Below are 20,116 nucleotides of genomic sequence, written 5' to 3'. Positions count from 1 at the left end.
AGTTCCCCTTTTTTTTCCTTTCGAAAACAAGGCACTGAATCTAATCTCTTTTGTTTAGCATGTTCTCTGGCTATTGCCCATAATAACTTGTAAACAACACACTAAACAAAGACTAACATCCATAATCCATTTTTGTGGGGGAATGTGGCCATAGATTTCTAGACTACTTCCTGCTGATTGAGGTCACTAGCAACTTATGGGGACACAAAGAAAAATTAGTATTATGGTCAAGTCATGAATGGAGTATTCTGTGAAGCTGGATCATCTCAACCAGCAGTCTTGAAGCTGTTCTGGATGTAAAACTCAGACGAAACTGCAACAGTGGTGCCCTAAAAACGTTGGATTATCTGGGCCATCCGCTTTTATTGGAGATTTTTAAGGAGGTCTTCCTTGATCAAACTTTATTTTTCTTAACTCAGAATGAATCCACAGCCTTTCCTTTCCTGTGGAAACAAAAACAAGACCTTTTTTGCAAAGTAACATATCTTTTGACTTAAATTTTGAAGTCAAGGCATTTTCAAAATATATAGGTTGGATTAGTCCAGCAGCATTTATAGTCAAATGTCTTTAGCAGCTGTTGCTCCTTCCTCAGCCATCAAACAATTTAAAGACAACACAATAACATATAGTATCCAGATTTTCTGTGTATTTTTCATCTTTATATGCCTTTTTTATTTCTTTTATTTTTAATTTTTGGTTTTTGGAGACAGTTTCTCTGTGTATCTTTGGCTGTCCTGGATCTCACTCCATTGATCAGGCTGGCTTTGAACTCACAGAAATCTGCCTGCCTCTACCTTCTAAGTGCTGGGATTAAAGGTGTGCATAACCATGCCCAACTACTCTACTTTTTTAAAAAGGACTTTCTCTATCCCTTTTCTTTTCTTTCCCAAGCCTATGGATATTTTAAACACACTGTAATCTGTCTAGATTTTTTTCCACCTGAATCTATTTTTATTGTGTATCTGTGATTATTTTCTAACCAGGTGAGTTTTTAATCTGCTAAGCCTTATGGCTAGGTTAGAGCGCCAGCTTTGGCAACTGACTCCACCTTATTCCTTAGCTATTTGAGAGCCTAACTTCATGGTGGAGGTACTGGTGGGAGCCAGATTTATTGCCACAACTCTGTAGAGTTTCTAAGTCCATGCTATCACCAAGAAGCCTGATGATGGCCGCTCATAAATACCATTTAAGTGTTTCATTGCAGAGATTCTTAAAAGAGCTGTGTGTATTTTACCCTACAATTGAGTCAGGAAATCTTTCTTAAAAGGATCCAAGCCTCTCCTTACTGCCAGCAAACAGAGTTTGCTGGAGAAAAGACAGTTACCAAAACACTGTGCTTGACTCTGTTGTTGTCTGTCTAGAATCTTTTTTCTTAAAGCTCTCTCAGGCTTTATGTGGAAATTCCTGCCAAACATTTGCACACCATTTGTAGGCAGAAGTAGTTCCTGTCCTGCTCAGTCCTGCAACTGTTCAGTCCCAGATAAACACACAGAGGCATATATTAATTATAAATTGTTTGACCCATTAGCTCAGGCTTATTATTGACTAGCTCTTACAATTTAAATTAATGCATAATTCTTCTTTATATTTAGTTACATGGCTTGGTACCTTTTCCCAGTGTATCATTCTCATCTTGCTTCCTCTGTGTCTGACTGGTGACCAAAGAATTCTTCTGAAAATTTTCCTAGTTGATCCCCTCTCCCCAATACTTCCTGTGTGGCTATTGGACAATCAGTGTTTTATTTAAAGCAACACAAGTGACAAATCTTTGTAGTGTACAAAAGCATTATCCCACAGCACTCATTTCTCCTTCTGTTAATACTCTTGGCCTGCCAGCCCCGCCTGCCCTTGTTCCTACCTCTCTATTGGCCATTCGTCTCATTATTAGGACCATGAGGTGTTTTAGAGAGGCACAGTACACAGCTTCACAGAGTTGAACAAATTCAGTGTCACCAAAAGTCACATACCTGAAAATAATATTCCCCAACACAAATGTGTCAGATATTCTTTAGTAGCTACAGTGATAACAACAAAGGATTTAAGTCACTGTGTCCTTGGAAACAAGCCTGGCCATTTACTTAAAAGCTAGCATACTCTTGAGTTTAGCATTTGTTGAGTTGCTTGTATGTTTGGCCATATGTGCTTCCCCCCCCTTTTTTTTCCTCTGTCAAGGGTCTTAAGACTGAGAGGAGAGCAGACATGAGGGAGGAAAAATCTCTCCTTGCAAGGTTCTTTTGCCTTGCAAGGTTGTTCTGGACCATGTAGTAAGCATATCTAGGTTACACATGAGGACACTGCCTCAGTTGTGGGGGTGGGAGCATATCCTGCCTTTAGTAATCTACGTTACGTGGAAGGAGTGGCCAAACCTTCCTACTGAGGCAACTTCACTGGGAGAGCTTTAATGTCTCCAGTTTGTAGGAGTTGCTAAAAATGAACTCTCAGTTTGCTAATCATCAGAGTTTACGGGGTTTGTTTGTTTGTTGCCTGCTAGCAATTTTTCAATTGACTCTATGTAGGCAGCGAAGGAGGCAATATTATTTATTTCCTTCATAGATACGTTCCTACCACAAACACGTTCCCTCTTCTGTGGTGTGGTCACGGGCCCTCCCCATCCATTGGCATCTGTTTTTCTCTTTGCCATTCAAGACAAGCTGGCCTCGCTATCTGGGTTTCTGCTCTGTGAGGAGATGCTTTGGCTGTGGTGTATGATGCGGATTTTGGAATGACAGCCTTTGGGTCTTGAAGACTATGTTTTAACTAGGAAAATGGAAAATAACTGAAGGTGCTACTGCTGTTGCCGAGTAACCGTGGTTTTCGATGTGTTTGCAGTGGCTTGAGGGCTGTGCTCATTTGCCTTCAGCTGAATACCTACTACGGTTTTTGCTCTCTATAGAACACCTACTGTGGTCATTTCTCACTGCAGGTGTTGAACAGTTAATTCCTTGCCCTGAATTGGAGGATCTTGACTAGACAACTCCAATTTTGTTAATTTATTTGGCTTTATGGACAGCCTGTCACTGGCAATGTCCATCACATGAGTGCCCACTGTACACCGCAACAGCAGAGGTATGAGAGACATAAGTAGAACGTGGTGCCTCATTCGCGGCAGGAAAGCCAATAATATCAATGCTATTTCTGATCTAGGGTGGAATATTATCTCATAACATGTTCGTGTCTGGAACCACATGGCAGGGCACTATTTTTTAATACAGAGGCCACGTTGGGTTTTTCAGTCAAATAGTGGGTCTACATGGCAGAGATGTGGTTCTGGGTAGCTCTCCAAGAGTACTGAGCACTTTGTCTTGGAGATGAGTCTCTCTAGATGATACAGCTGATTGGATCTGTCTGTCGAGGAAAGAGCAGGCTGGACCTGTGACTTTGCAAGGTGTACTGCTGTGCTCAGAGATGGACAGTGAGGGTCACCGAGACGTTTAAGTCAAGTCTGAGGAGGCACTGAACCACTGCTGTTAAGAGAGAAAAGGAAAAAATGCATTTGAGTGAACTTTTAGAGGCCCAGAGAACACGATTTGGTAACTGGTTTACACTTTGGAGAAAAGAAGCTTGGAGAATTGAAAAAGACAGCTTTTCAGGTTATGTCACCAGGAAACCAACATGCCAATATAATTAAGCTTTGAACCTAGAAAAGGGACCAGAGCTGAGTACTGGGTGGGGGACATTAATAGTGGGGTTAGTGATGTGTAATTTTATGACCTTTAGAAGATACATATAGGGTATATTCTTAGAAATTTTGGTATAGCAGGCGGGAGTGGGAGATTTGGAGGTAGACGGTAATCTTAGTTCGTAAGAAATCTTTGGCGGATTCTGGCAGCTGCTCATAGAGCGGCAGCACCTGAGGATGCAGCTGACTGATGTTTTCAGGAAAAAGGGTCTGGGCCCCCGACGAGGGTTTCCTCAGGGTCTTGCTGCACCAAAGCTGGCAGATACCACAGCTAAGAGGAAACTTCAAATGAGATAACTCTTTCCCTACAATTAATTATTTAATATTTTTATTGTTTTTATTGAGCTATATATTTTTCTCTGCTCCCCTTCCTTCCTCCCTCCTCTACAGTAATGAAAACAACCTGGTGTTGGCATAAAAACAGACAAGAGGACCAATGGAATTGAATTAAAGACCCAGATATTAATTCACACACTTACAAACACCTGATTTTGGACAAAGAAGCAAAGAATATAATTATTTAATCTTTAAAATTCCAGTGTTTATGTTGTTTTGCAACTATAGAAAACTAGACAGTAAAGCATAACTCATGACTTTATTCATCACCTGTATCTTATCGTTATTAATATTTTGTCCACTGTGTTTCCTCCTTTCAGCCATGTGTTGTCAAGGAAAGGCCATAGACTACCTCACAGCAGCATCAGATTCTTGTCATCCAAATTGCAGTGATTCATAAGGACAATCAGTGTTTATATAACTGTGTCATTATGTTACTAAAGCTAAAAGATGCCTTCCTTACTAATGAACCCTTCATTCATCTAAATAACTTGAACTCCTTGATAGTCCTCTGGTGATACTTAATCATGCTGATTAACTTTCCAAGATCCGTGTGGGAGGTGGGCAGTGTCCTGAGGAAGGTGATAACATGCTCTCTTCAGAAAAAGGATGCTTTTGCCATGTGGGGAGAAGTGAGCTTCTGTGGGGAGCCGTGTTTGGTTTTCATGCCTCAACTTACCTCCCGGGAACAGCACTAGAGAGCTGTGATTCTGGAATTTGGTCATATGGGGTGTATACCCAAATGCAACGCCACAGCTTTGCCTCCGGTGATTCACAAATGGTCCAGCTTCTTACGCTAGAACATACAGCTCTATGTGGTGTCTGTTTTGACCCTCATAGCCGTGGGTGGAGGAGTCACCAGCAGCAGCTGGGAAGATGGACTAGCACGGGGCAGACAACCAGCCTCAAGCACCAATAGTACTCCTTCACTGTTGTTACAAACACTTGCATGTTAGCACGTGCTCAGGATTGCCTGTCTTTGACATAAGAGGCTAGTGCTCCCATGTGTCTCCTCCCTCATATCCGCATCACCTAAGCTGGGTCTGGCCAGGGCCTTGAAGCTGCCAAACTTCATTCTTACTGTCATTGTCCTTGTATCTCAGATTCTAAAAGAAAGGAAACTGATTTAATTCCTTCGACTTTTATTTTCTCCTCCTCCCCTCTTGCTTCTCCTTTCCTACCTTCTCTTCCTTCTTTTGAACTGGGTGAAGTGCTTTGCATGAGAATGACCCCCCATTTTCTCATGTGTTTGAATGTTTGGTCCCCAGTTACTGGAACTTTTCAAAAGGGTTAGGAAGTGTGGCCCTGTTGGAGGAGTCACTGGGGGTGGCTTTGAGGTTCTAAGGCCCCGGTTCTCTCTCTGCCTGCCGCCTAAATGGCTGTAAAGCTCTCAGCACTGCTCTGGTTCAGTGCTTAACTGTTACAGGCTAACCCTCTGAAGCCACAAACAGGCCCCCAGTTAAATGCTTTCTTTTATAAGAGTCTCTTGGTCTTGGTTCCTCTTCACAACATTAGAACAGTAACTAAGACAAAGGCTTCTCATGTAGCCCAGGTTGACATCAGAGCCATGATGTGCCATGTGGGACCATCTCTCAGCTCTCAGTCTTGCTGCCTCTGCTTCCCTAGTGCTGAGATCACAGACAAGAACCACCACATCTGACTCTGATTCCAGTGGGCATAAGGTTTAAAGTAGAGTATACTTTCTCCAGTTTATATTACCGACCTGAGAAACGTTCTTTCTTTCAAATTAAACAGTAGTTTAGGGGAGCATTTAAACAGGCAGGTGAGGCTGTAAATCATAATGTAGGCTTATTTCTTTGTCTGATTTACAAATGAACAGTCATTTGCAGGAAGAAAGCAAGAGACATAGTGTAACCATTTTTACCTTTTCTAACTGTAGGAAATACAGTTGGAGCATGCGAAGCAAGCCTTTGTGCAACGAGACAGTGGCAAGAACGGAAAAGTCACAGCCATTGATTTCCGGGACATCATGGTCACCATCCGCCCCCATGTCCTGACTCCTTTTGTTGAAGAATGCCTAGTAGCTGTAAGTTGTCATTGTCCTATTGAAGCCTTTTTTTCTCCCTAATGTGAGCTAAGTAAACTGGGATAGAAAGAGCAGTTCTTATGACTTATATAGTTTTATTTTTCTGTTTATAATGCTACTGTTTTTCTTCTGTGGTCACCTATATTGTCATTCTTGCAAACCTAAATGTGTTTTGATTCATCTTGGTGGATAGGTTAATTGATTGTCTGGATTATATAGGTGTTTTAGGTATGTATTCAGTTGTTTTTCAGTGTCCCTGGAGGACTGCACCACGGTGCTTTCATATACTAAATTCTGCAGATGCTTCAAGCCATTTATACAAAATGACACTGTCTTTGGATATTACCTACATGTATCTTCTTTGTACTTTAAATCATGTCTAGATTACTTGTAACATCTAATGCAGTGTAAGTGTTTTTAAGTCTTTGTTACACTGTGTTGTTCAGGGAATAATGGCAAGGAAAAACATCTTTACAGTTCAGTGCAGATAGAATTTCTCCCCCTAAATCTTTGTAAAACTCTGTAGTTGGTTGCATCTGCCTATGTAGAATTTGTGAAAATAAAGGGTCCATCTGTATTAGCTGATTAGAAAAAAGGGGAAAGAAAAAAAATAATTTGTGATTTCATGCTAATTTTGCCTTATATTTTGAGATATGTCATATGTTGATTTTCATGGAAAAAGAACCCTGCATGCGTGCAGGCACATACTCTTTGGCCTCTTGTCGAAGCTGTATGTAGACCAGAAGCTCTTAAGCTCAGATTTCTCATGGGCTTTTGGTGTCTGTTGGGGTTGCAATGGTTCTTGTGAGAAGCAGAGCCCTGGCATTATGTGTCGTAGTTGTCCCATCCCAAGGATATCCAACCAATGTTCTTACCTCTTGGAATTCCGAGGTGTCCTACAGCATGCTGGGTAGCATGCTTCCAAGCCTTGACTATGGGCTATCTAGTTCACCAGGGAAGATCATTACAGATGAAATCCAGGTTTCCTATAGGCCTGTGCTTCACCACTGATGGTTGGCTAGGTTAGTGTCTAAGTGTTAGAGCTTCCTGCTGATTCTCTTGGTCATTCAGAGTTAGGAACCACTTCCCTAGAAAGGCTTCCTTTGCTAGATCACCTCTGTGCTCATGGCTGTCTGGGTTTCCCACAGTGCTGACCATGTGCCTTTCAAGTCTCTGTTTCATTTACTGGTGCTTTGTTTTGAAAACATAGCTTTTCCCATTCTGGTACGATGTTAATCTCACTGCCTCTTTTGCTTACTCCCCCTCCCCAAACTCTCCTGTCAGCTATTTTAAACGATTACTATGTGAAGATTTGTGTGGCTGTTATTAAAGAAGTGTTTTCCTTAAAAAAAAAAAAAAAAAAAAGAAAGAAAAGTATTTTTCCTTGTTAGGGAAGGATAGAATTTGAAACCCCAAACTGAAGTTCCATTCACAGTGGCCATGCTATTTGTTTTCCTGTTCCCCGTGAAGAAAATTTTTTTCTTAAGAATTCTGATTATCAGAATTCTAGTCAGGTTCAACCCCCACATAAGCATAGGACATCTCCAAATATTCCCAGAATTTTACCTGTGCTTCAGCAGCCTCACCAGTGTAGAGGCTCAGGACTCAGTGATTATTCATTGCTGGTTTAAATGCTATGGCACATCTTGATATTAATGTTGCATTACTTATAGTGTGTCTGCACAGATAAGAGCGCATGCACATGTGTGATATAGTTTGTATGTTTAAGGCCTTAGGGTTTGCTCTTCAAATGAAATAAACCTTTTTATACAACATCTGTACCTGAAATTTGACCTCTGTGAATGACTGCTGGTTCTGTTCTAAGCCTGCACGTGGATTTCTTTAGTTCTCCAGGGGTTGGGTATGAAGGACAAGCCCTGGTTATGAGTGACTGCAGTCACTTTTAAAAATTACTTGTAGTTTCTTTTCTAATACGAAAGAAAAATACTTGTGTTATTCATTCCTGGTTACTTCCAAAAAAGCATTAAATATATGTACTTCTGAGATCTGTTCTCCTATTTATCGCTTTTGTTGTTTCTTCCTCTCCCTTGTTTCAACTTTCCAAGGCTGCTGGAGGCACTAGATCCCATCAAGTTAGTTTCTCCTACTTTAATGGATTTAATTCTCTCCTTAACAACATGGAGCTCATCAGAAAGATCTACAGCACTCTGGCTGGCAACAGGAAAGACGTGGAGGTGACTAAGGGTGAGTGACAGTATCCCAGAGTTTTTGTTTCAGTTGCATTAGGGACCGGGGCTGAGGACGGCAACCCGGATGATAATTAGAATAATAATTCTAAATCATTAGAATTTTTTATCCTGTTCATACATGCTAATTGATTGGTGATGTGTGACCTCTATTCTATGTTCAGACAAACTAAGGCAAACCAAATAATCTTCACAAAATTTTTGTTAAATTAAAGACAGCCTTTGAATGAAGACAAGATACAGAATTTGTTGAATCTTTGCAGTTCTTGCAGAAACTTAAGCCAAATCGGCAGGCAGGTCAGAGGCCCTCAAAAATGATGTTAGCGTTCCACAAACCTATGTTGACAAGGGTGTATGTGATCTGTGAACTCAGAGAAGGTACTATCAGCATTTCAGTGGATTAAAAAAAAGAAGACATAGAAAATTCACGTGGGGATTGACGGTATTTCTGTGAGGAGCCAGTTGAAGTTTTCCTTGCTCTGTAATCTGAATACCGTCAGAGTAGTTTGTTAGAGTCTCACAGGGCACCAAGCTTTCACTGTGAGTGTTAGGGTGGTGTCCAGCATTCTTTTCCACATGAATGAAAAACCTGGGCAGGTATGGAGTAACTTCATGAAACGGGTTGTGATTTCCGCTCCTCCACTGCTTTGATTGAATGCTGAACTCAGTGTTGCCCTCTCTGAATCTCTCTCTCTCTCCCCCCGTACAGAGGAGTTTGCTCTGGCAGCCCAGAAGTTTGGTCAGGTTACACCCATGGAAGTTGACATCTTGTTTCAGTTAGCTGATTTATATGAGCCAAGGGGGTAAGTTGGTTTTTATTTTAAAGTTAGTTTAATAAAAGGAGGTTAGGAGCTAGGTGTAGAGAGAATACAGCAGGAGAGAACGAAACCAAATAATGAAGGACAACAGTGAAATATGGGAAGTGATAAAAGGAACGTTCTGGAATTCTATAATGTGAGTTTAAGAAATCTGGGACTTTGTCATTGTTTGCTGTGTTTGCTCTTTGTTCAGACGCATGACCTTGGCAGACATTGAGCGGATTGCTCCCCTAGAAGAAGGCATGCTGCCCTTCAACTTGGCCGAGGCCCAGAGGCAGGTGAGTAGCAGTAAGCTCTCGCCTGGTGTTTTCCATGGAGATAGCAGGCCCCTTACGCTTCCATTGCCTTTCCAGCATTGGTTTCTGATGTAAACATTTTCCAGTTTTGCTCCCCAAATGCAGGCGTTTTGAAGAGGCTGAAAAGGGAAATTGTTTAGCAACCTTCTGGTGAACGGATACAAGGCATGTGTTTCTTAGAAAGACGGAGCTGTTCGCCCCACACTAGAAACCCCAACATTCTCAAACAAGTAGTTCTTTTCTTCTTTACATCTGGTCCTGAGGGAAGTGGGCGTGGATCACTGGGTCCTGGTGACAGTCCCCAGCAGCATCTAGCATTGCTAAATGAAAGCTATCTTTGCTCCTCAGAGGGGCACTGTCAAGAGCATTGTCTAACAGCCATGCCCTTCCGTTTTTTTCTGAGTATCAAAATGAGATAATTTTGTTTAGTCTGGAGTCATAGTTCAGAGGCTTTTAGACCTATTTTCTCTGTGAAAGGATTCGTAAGTTATGTGGAAATAATGTTAGGAATGCTGAATTTTATTTTATGGTTAACAGAAGCCCATGTCAGAAACTTAAGACATGGTACCTCCTCACTTAACCCTTGCTATGTATCTGGGGCTGAGCAACGCCTTCATTGCATGTGCTTTTGCCTGCATGGCACTTATAAAATAAATCCATGAACAGACAGAGCATCGCTTTTAGAAAAAGACCGCCTTTAAGGCAAAGCCATCTTCGAGTCTTGTGAGACTTAACTGTTTTTGGCTTGGAGCTCTGGATCTGAACAGCGACGCCAGTTTGACCACAATGGGTTGACTCGAGCCGCATTTTTAGGGCTGTCAGGCCTGGAGCCAGGACCCCTCCTCCCTTTAGCTCCTTCCCACCCAAAGGCAGCAGGGAGTTTTGTGTGCGGCATGGGGTGGAAGGAGTGGGTGTGTGCTCAGTAAATCCTAACTAGGCACCTCTGGGAAACCAGCTGGCTGTGGTTAAAAGAGGAAGCCAATTACCCCTGGTGCAGGAGAAAGAACTGTGTAATCCCGGGCAGAGGTGGAAGCAGCTTTGCTCTCTCCTCTCTTTGATTTTAGCCGCTGTGTCTGAGATAATTATCTCTTCGTCTGCATGCCACCAGCTATTGTAGAGATTTGGGGATTAAGGAAAGCAGAGGGGCTGTTTCAGATCTCCCTGCTTTCTGCTGGCAGCAGTACCTCTCCGTTTCTCTCTGTGCCCTTTGCAGCCTTGGTGGGCTTCTGATGGGTGCTTCTTGGTGCTGGCCACGGAAGGTTAGAGGAGTTTGATGAACTCCACTACAGTTGGAAGTGACTGGCTGATGCAGAGATTTTAGAGCATTTCATAGCAACCCTACCTGAAACCTAGTGTGATTTTGACTGCAAGGACCCCAGTACGCCTGAGAAATTCAAATAAGACAGGTCATCTCCCTTCGGGCCAGTTTATGTACCCCAGCACCCTATAGCCCCCGCAGTGTTTGTCCTAGATGGGGAAGCAGTGAAGGTGGACTCCTTTCTTCCTGTTGTTTTAAGAATATATTACATTTGTAGCTTCTAAAAGTTAAATTGGAACCTGGAATTTGGTTTGTCTTCTAGAGGAAGAGGTAGCAGTAATGGCAGGTCCCTTCCTTTCATATCTTTGAAATACTCTATTTCATTATTTTGATGCTAGGACATTTTTAGTATCACATGTTTTCATACATGTAAATAAAATAATCTTCCTCCTTTGAATACACCTGTCACAGGGAAGGTAGAGTACAGGGGTAGAATTGGAGACAACCATGGAATTTGTGGAAGAAATGTTTTACCTTCTTAGACGTGCATATTTCTACATAGAGCGGTTTTTGGTTTAACGACTAAGGATTTCAAATGATCTAATTGTATTGGAATTGCGTTGCATTGACAGCAGCTAAAATTCAGTGGGTTGGTAGCTGAGGTTGGTGATTGTTTTCATTGTTCGCTGATGTTAATTATCACGTCTTTTGAAAACAAATTTTCCTGGATGTATTTATTCCTTCAGCAGGTATTATTCGGTGCTGACTGTATGCCACCCTCGCTCCCTCACTTGACAACTCTGTGGGACAGAGTTGCTACTTTATTTACACTGACAGGGTAGCACAATATTCTAAAATGTTTTGGCCACAGAAATGTGAAAGATAGCAGGTTCAAAGAACAGCAGCAGACAGCTGACTGCCTAGGAGCACGAAGTTTAGGAAAAATTTACAGTCACCCGTAATTTACCCTTCGAGCTATGGCCATCGTAAACATTTTGAGTGTATCTAGGTAATATAGATGCCAAAATATTAGTGGTAATTTTATGTGTATGTATCAACTTGTAATTTTAACAGCAACAAAAGACTTGATATTCTACTCTTAATTCATTTTTTCTTTTTAAATACCACAAAAAGCTGGAAAATTGGCTCAGCCACAAAGAGCACTTGTTGCTCTTTCAGAGAACCTGGGTTTAGTTTCCAGCCCCCACATGATGTAACTTCTGTTCTGGGAGATTTTATACCGTCATAGATACGAGGCACACATGTGGTACACATGCATCTAGCAGACAAAACACTCACATACATAAAGAAAATGCCATGAAAGGTCAAAGGAACAGAATAAATACTTGTCCACTCACCACGCTCTTTTCAACTTGTCTTCTTTCATTTTAAAACTTTGTTAATTTATTGTTATGTGTATGGGTGTTTCGCCTCCCATTTATGCACCACATGTGGATCTGGTGTCAGCATCAGATCCTAAGGCTGGAGTTACAGACAGTTGTGAGCTACGAACTGGGTGCTGGGAATTGAACCTGGGTCCTCTGGAAGAGCAGCCTGTGCTCTTAACCACTGAACCATCTCTCCAGCCTTATGTTTTCTTTATAAAATCAGAGTGTTGTGAAATTTTGTTTTTTTAACCAATATCAGATCTTCTTTGAAGATACCATATTAAATGATGTACTTTTGTTTTAAGAATGATTGTTATTTCATTTATTTTTGAGACAGTGTCTCACTATGTGGTCCTGGTTTGCTTACACTTTGCTGTGTAAGTCAGACTGGCCCCGAACTTTCAGAGGTCAGCCTCACCCTGCCAATCCCGAGGATGGAAGGTGTGTGCCTCCGTACCTGCCAGCACAGGATTTTAAACCTCTGTTGTTGGCCAGTCAGTGTATTTCCATTCTGTGTATTTGCTCTTGGGGTGCTGCTTTTTAAAGAGCCCAATCTTTGTTTTTTCCCTGTCTTTTCATTGCTGTTTCTTACCTAAAGTGAGGAATGCAGCATCAGAGACTGTATTCTTTAAGTGTTTGGATGTATATCACTAAATTTTCCAAAGCTTATACTTAGTTTAGCAATGAGTTTGAGAATAACTTTTTATCAATTCTTACTAGTCTCAGTATTGCCATTTAAAACCCACACAAAATTCAAATAAAAAGCCCAGGCAGTTAGATTAATCAAGAATGATGTCTCGTTGGCGTTTTTACATTGATATGTCTAATGTCTATGAACACAAATGGGGGCTGAGCATTTGAAATTTGGTTCATAATGTATTTTTCATGTCATAATTTTATGTCCCAATGTAATTTCAGTCATGCTTAGTAACTAAACACCTATTAAGTACTTGATGGACTCAGATCTCATTTTCTCGTTGTATTTTACTTGTAATAAAATTAGGTTTATAATCCAGTCAGTGATACGATCAATAACCATACATATTTCTGTTCCATCCTCTTCTGTCCTCGGCTTGCCTGCTCCTTGCTTCCTGTTTGCTGGCTGCTTCCGACTGCACTGGTGTGTGAAGCAGAAGGCCTCGGGTGATGCGGCTCGGCCCTTTCTTCTCCAACTCGCAGAGTCAGCCTACAGGTTTGGTCTGGGTTCTATTGCTGGAGGTCAGTCATGATGCGTGTTAAAGGGTCACCCGTGTGTTATCCTCTGGTCTTTCTTCAGTTTTCCACCTTGCTGCTTCCCGAATTGTTCCCCAAGTCGGTTACCAAGCTGTGTATCTATTAGGAGGGACAGAGCAGGGGGACTTTTCCGCCTCTTGCACATGAGCAGCATCCTAAAGGAATAGCCCTTTGCTGAGGTTGGATTTCACTAATATGCTTTTAATTAAATCTCTAGTGACAGCTTTTTGTCAGGGATGCCATTTGAATTAAAAATGTACAATCAAGAATATAGAAAGACAGTTCAGTAATTCTGTGCACTAAAAATTCTGTTTTCAAACCTTTCTCTAATTTTTATTCACCTATTTCTTTCCCCCGACTCACTTTAATTCTGGCTGAGATAATGGTGTTGCTTACTTTCAGCTGTTGGAGCCACCGCTGTGTATCCTATTGATCTTGTAAAGACTCGAATGCAGAACCAACGGTCCACTGGCTCCTTTGTGGGGGAGCTCATGTACAAGAACAGCTTTGACTGTTTTAAGAAGGTGCTCCGCTATGAAGGCTTCTTTGGACTGTACAGAGGTCAGTATGGCCTAGAGTGGTGCGCTGCTCCCTTTGTGGGAGTGGAGTCCTAGCCAAGGTTTTGCTTTCCCATCTCAGTGCCTGAAATGAATTAGAGGGACTGTGTTAAAATGGGAATCCAGCAGATTCTCAATTATCCATGCTAATGGGTGTAGGCTGTAGGCATCTAGGGCATGGCTAATCAAAACAGCCCATAGTCTGAAAGCCATTTATATTGCTCTGTTGTGTGTTTTATTTCTTAAAATAATAAATTATTTTATGAATATTCTTAGTGAGTTTTTGAAAGCCTTATTGTTTGTGTTCTTGAAATAGTCCACTCACCATCTACCAGGGAAATGTATCCCTGGAACCAGACACAACTTGCTTGAGATCTGTGAATCTTCTGGAATGTCCAGTGGTCCCCACTCCACGGTGTCACATTCCATGGATTCAGTTATTCATGGTCAACTGTATTCTAAAAATACAGACTAGAAAATTCCAGAAATAAGCAACCCACAAATTTGTAAATAATGTATTTGTCTGAGGAGCTTGATGGAACTAACTCGTGTTTCTGCACCAAAATGCAGCCATTGATTCGCTTGACATCCATAGATCAGTACCATCTTAATGTTATATCATGGAACCATTCCCCTGCTTTTTCTCACATCACCAAGGTGATGTACCAGCCTGTATTATCCCAGGAAGAGTGAGAGCAATACACTAGGAGACTCCGAGAGAGACCACAGTCATGTCTTTAATTACAGTATATATTTTTGGTTGCTTTATTCATGTTAATGGTGTTCATCTCTTGCTGTGTCATGTTTGTAAATTCCACCTTACCCTAGGTATGGACCATGAAAGGTTTGGAATGTCTAAGGGCAAGCACCCACTGTTAAAGGAACGGCGGGCCACTTCCCGCCTCCCACCCGGCTAGCTTTACCCGAAATAATTACACGGAAACTCTATTCTTTTAAACACTGCTTGGCCTATTCGTTTCAGCCTCTTATTGGCTAACTCTCACATCTTGATTAACCCATTTTTAATAATCTGTGTAGCACCACGAGGTGATGGCTTACCAGGATTCTAACCTGCGTCTCGGAGAGGAGAGTCATGGCGACTGCCTCACTTCCCTTCTTCCCAGCATTCTGTTCTGTCTACTCCACCCACCTATGTTCTGACCTATCAGGCCAAGCAGTTTCTTTATTAATTAGCCAATGAAAGCAACACAAATACTTAAGACTCTCCTACATCAACCCACTAAAAGCCTTGGAATGTGCCTACCATAGATGCTGCCAAGACTGTTGTACTGCATCAGGGAAACCCTGTTAGGCAGATAAAACCAAGTGTTAACTGCAGTCTTGCTTGCCCACCACATCCTGAATTAGTTGCCCTTTTCCTTCATCTGAATGAATTTGATTCACACCTCACAAGAGCCACGGCACTGTCTCTGTCCACTGGCTTCTTTTACATGTAAAGCTTATTAAACAGCGTTAGCAGGAGGAAAGAATGTGTCATTGCTAAGCAAGGATGCCACAGACCTTCTTTTCTATTGGGCTCCGCCTAGGAGGCATGCCCTTATTCCGCAGCTTCCTGTCTCTGCTTGCCTTTTGCAAAGAGCAGATATGGACATTTTCATAAGTTACAGCGCAGAATTGTGAGGGGCTTCATGTCGGACCACTTTGCCGTTTGTCCAGCTCCAGTTCTTCCCTGGTCTTGGGGAAGCAGATAGTGTCCTTTACTCCGCTGAGGCCTGATGGATGAAAGTGACAGCCATGAGAGACCTTTAGGCCTCTTCTGCCATCTGCTGACTTTAGTCTCCAAAGCCCAGTTAATGAACAAAAACCCTGTCACCTTAGAACCTAGGACTTCCATTCTGCAGGTGCTATTGTATAGGTAGATAACCCCCATCAAAGGCCTTTTGATCTTTTCTCTCCCTTCTTTCCCTTGCCCCCTGCCTCCTATTACAATTTGGAAGGTCTTTGACCCCAGATGATTAATGATGACCCCTGGAGGGTCACCACCTTCCATTTGAAATGCTTTTCCTCTTTGGTGACAACAATCTTTCAAATAAAATGGCTTCCCCATTAGTACAAGGTTAATGTCGCAGTTACTGCTTTACAGCAACTCAGACAAAAATGTCCACCTTATCTGCATCTATCGTGTTGTTGTTTCTGTTTGGGTTGTTTGTTTGTTTTGTTTTTACAGGAAAAATGTTGTACCCAGATGTCCAAGTCTTGATGTTGCTTCACTGAATGCTTTTATGGGTAGTGGAATTAACGGTAGAGGTGCCTTTCCATTGTGAGAACCCTCCTGACACAGTGATTCCTTCGGTTTGCCTGTGTTGACTTTTAACTTTCAGACCGTTTTCTCTCCTCTGTGACTACACCTGGCCCGTCCTGATTCTTGGTTCTATCTAGTTCTTTCTCTGGCTGACCTCACCTTTTGATCCCATGGATCCAAGAGCTCAAAAGGTGCTTGAGCTGAGTGACTGTGGGCTGTGAAAACAGTTCATCCTTCTTGAGGATGGAGCTGGGGGCATGCAGAGAAGACACACTGTTTTATCTTCCGGACTGGAGAGCGAGCTGCCACAGAGAGTGGAGGCTCATCCTAGGCGCCGAGAGACAGCTTAATAAATAGCCGTTTATCTAACCTGCTTTGAGACATGACCCCTCAGGGCAGGGACTGAATCTGTTTGTCAGGATAAGTAGAATGTGATGGAAGATTGACATTAGGGATCACCTGTGCTCTTGTCTTTCTGAGTGTTTTTCTTTGCTAGAGGATGGATTTTCAACAAAAAGTTGACTGTAAAACTCTTTAGTTTACAGTTTGCAGTTCAATTCCCATCTTTAATTTGAATCTTGAGCAAAGAGATGATAGACAGTTACAGTTAAAAGCAATAATGCCCTGATAATGATGTATTCTTGTTCTGGACTGCTGAGGGACCGGTGCTTTTGAGCACATAGTACACAATCATTGTATGTTTGTAAGTATGTGCCATTGGGCCAGAGAGAGACCAAATGAAGCTGCAGGTAACCCATGGGAAATAGTCACTATTAAAAATAAGAGTAATAGAAATAAAGACAAGTATTTCTGAGGTAGTCTTTAGATATAAAATCGTTATACAAAACATCCCCATGTGATTCTCTGTATGTTTCACCTTAAATGTAATATAGTTGTATTTTGAAGTCAGAGGAAAATGGTTGGATTTAAAGCTGGAAAATATAAAGTTGCTGCTATTAATACTGTGTACTGACAATAGTTGAAATGTTGCAGAATATCACTAATTTATAAATGAGCTATAAAACATTAGGCATTTTCTCACATTTTAGAATTTGCATGAGATAGAACTTTTCTCCATCATAACATGTATGCTAAATAAGATAATTTGAGGATTTGGTACAAATGAGGTCTCTCTCCTATTTGAAATTACCTCTGCATATGCTTTCACAAACATTGCACTGACAAACCACTGTGAGAGAAGGCACTTCCACATCGTGTGTTTTTATTCCAAGGGTAATAGCTGCCCACCACACCGCCCTTTCTTCTAAGGACAGGAGCTGTGGAAGCTGCTCTTGCATTTAAAAGCAGTTCCCTATGGAGCCAGAGTGAAGGTTACTGTCAGAGAATTCTGAGGGTGCTAAGGGCAATAATCAGAACACACCTGGATCCCTACCCTGGTCACCTGGAAGACTGATGGAAAGCAGTTCAGTGCAGCACCTGAGAGCTGGAAAACTGCTGTCCTGAGCTTGGGAGCACTCACTCTTGTGCCTGGTGCAGAGCTGTTGCTCCTGAGCTTGGGAGCACTCACTCTTGTCCTGGTGCAGAGCTGTTGCTCCGTCCCCAGGGCCTTGGTTTTTACACAACAACTCTTGGTTGCTGGCAAAGATCTTAGGAGCCCCGTGACTCTGGTTCAAAGTCCTCTGTAATGCAGGTGACTTTCTTTATAGGAAATGACTGCCTCTTCTCAGGTATTTTTATAAATTTTGAACATCTGACTTTCAGACTAAGTAGATAACCCAAGATTGTCTTGAAGTCACTCGTAAAAATCTTTGTTTCCTCCCAGGTCTCCAGCCTGATTTAATTCACTCAAAGGAATTTGAGACTTTGATGAATTCCCTGACAGTTAGTTCTTTTGGTTTGATGAACTGCTTGAGCAGATGGGGTCAGTCATTGGTCCTCCATAGTCCGAGCTGATCTAAGAGAAACAGTTGCTGGGCTGTCATCCATAATCAATTGTTCTTAACGCTCCAGACATAACTAGTTGCTGCTTTTGAACTTCTAGTACCCCCTCGCCTCTCCAGGGCCCAACTGGTAAGATGAGGCGCCTCCAACATTGGGAGATGTTTTGTGAAGACTCCGGGGGACAGGGAATGTGCCCAAGAGAAAGCAAAGTCCATCAGAGACACTTCTTATAGGATTTCTGTTTTTGTTGATGAGAGAACTCTAAAGTTCATTTTTGAAATAAAAATATAAGAAAAAATTCCAAAAAAGCATGTTAGATCATTTTATGAAACATACCGTAGATACATATTTGTTATCAAATAAATAATAAAATAAACATTAGTCCCCACAAATATAAAAATTATTCAAATTAGCTCATTGAATCAGGTGTACAAAATTTTAGAACTTGAAAAAGTTGTTTTTGTGATTCAAAGCAATCATCCTCCATCCTGGCATGTTCTCAAGGTGACATCTAGAGGATGTTGTGGTGATATTTCAGGAAGTCATTGATCAGAGTATATTCTAGAAAAAAGTTAGTGGGCAGCCAGCTTAAACCAACTCTCTTGTTATGGTTGATGGTAGTACAGTTGAGAGAATCTAAATTCAGTGGGCTTCCTATGAGAAATTTTCTTCATATTTAACTCTTGTGGATAAAAATAGACCTAAAAAATCTTAACACTAAAACAAAATCATTGAAGTTTCGATCACTTGTATAGGCATCCCTTAATGACACATGCACCTTTGAAGAGACCACAGCTTTCTGAACTGGTCCACTCTGGCCCAGCAGAATGTTCACTCTGTGCAGAATGGGCTGCTTTAAGTCTGGTTTCCATGCCCAGTTTCTTCACGGTTTCATTTATGATATTAAACTATAGGCAGAAATCAAAAGTCAGATACTCTATTGTGGGAACGCAGGAGTGAGCAGAAGGCTTGGGCACTCTGGTTGAGGGAGCCCGGGAAACCACTAGCGACACTAAGGCGACACGCATGGTCGAGAGGTGATTTGGCGCTCAAGAAGACACAGAGGGGAAACGGGGAGCTTAGCCAGTTCAGGATGGTGACGGGTTTCGGGATTTTGTGTAACCTGGAGGAGAGATGAATGACAAATCTGTTTCAGACAAATACTTCTGTATTTGAGTGGCTGCTGTCCTTGTCCAGAGTGAGACAGACTAAACTTTCTAGTGCAGATGCTAGATGACCGCATTCGGAAAGCTACTGTGCACGCACGCACAGGACTAAAGGGAGACTCTGGAAAACCCCAAAATAGAAGCAACTAAGAAAGACCTGCTTCTTTTTCTAAACCTTTATTGATATCATTCATTTTTAGGTTTTACTACTTAGACACCCAAAGGCATCCTGAAGCATACCATAGACTGTGGTCAAAAATTCTAATAAAGCATGGAACCCAGTAACCAAGCATTGAAAGCCCAGTTGCCCCCACCCCAAACCGCCCCGTAATCTATCCACCATAGAGTGGCAGCCCTGAGCGACTGTGGAGAAGTAGACTGTGGTAAGACTTTGAAACAGGATAGTGTGTTTGGGAGAGTGGAGGAGTCTCCTGCCTGAGGCCATGTGAGCCGAAACAGAGAGGCTGTACTAGGAGGAAGAGGAGGAGGAGTGTGGAGAGACAGGAATGAGAGTAAAAGCTGTAAGGTGTGCTGCATGGAGCCCCATCACTCCAGAGTGAGGGTTCATCTGGTGTAGAAAGCAAGTGGACTCTCTGTGGACACTGGGACAAGCGCAGTGGCCGACACAATGAGGTCAGGAGGGTAAAACAACACAAGAGGGTTTCCATTGAGTCAAAGTGTGCAGGCTGTGGCTTCAGGGAGTAGGCGTGTCCTGTGCATTCATTTTCCCTACCAAATTCCACCCTGCATGCCTTCCACCTCTTTGTCTGTAGGCTGCACCACCTTTTTCGGGGCTGGCTGCTCCCGAGCTGGCCTTTGTTTGAACTAACACAGCTTCACTTGCTGCCTTAGGTTTTGAGTTTCTTCCCTGTAAGAGGCCCTGTTGCCTTTATAGACCCGCTTGGCTTATGTGGCGTGGTTAGGACTGCAGTTGCACTGGTCACAGTGTCCGTGGATTTCTGATCT

At 42.1% G+C, this 20,116-nt stretch overlaps 1 protein-coding gene across 3 annotated transcripts in view; it reads left to right on the top strand.

Annotated features, from left to right (window-relative positions):
- Slc25a13 (solute carrier family 25 member 13) overlaps positions 1-20,116 on the top strand; it is a 176,074-nt gene that overhangs the window by 95,568 nt on the left and 60,390 nt on the right. For 2 of the 3 annotated variants that reach the window (XM_087901789.1, XM_087901792.1), the window contains 6 exons: positions 5,916-6,062; positions 8,129-8,267; positions 8,979-9,072; positions 9,281-9,365; positions 13,160-13,247; positions 13,665-13,823. In XM_087901789.1, coding sequence (XP_087757915.1) covers positions 5,916-6,062; positions 8,129-8,267; positions 8,979-9,072; positions 9,281-9,365; positions 13,160-13,247; positions 13,665-13,823 — 712 coding nt within the window. The remainder of the gene's footprint in view (positions 1-5,915; positions 6,063-8,128; positions 8,268-8,978; positions 9,073-9,280; positions 9,366-13,159; positions 13,248-13,664; positions 13,824-20,116) is intronic. The other variant, XM_087901791.1, reaches the window with a different exon arrangement.

Source organism: Myodes glareolus, chromosome 25, assembly GCF_982192425.1.
Source record: "Myodes glareolus chromosome 25, mMyoGla1.1, whole genome shotgun sequence".
NCBI classification, from domain to species: domain Eukaryota; kingdom Metazoa; phylum Chordata; class Mammalia; order Rodentia; family Cricetidae; genus Myodes; species Myodes glareolus.
This window is presented reverse-complemented; position numbering and strand designations above follow the sequence as displayed.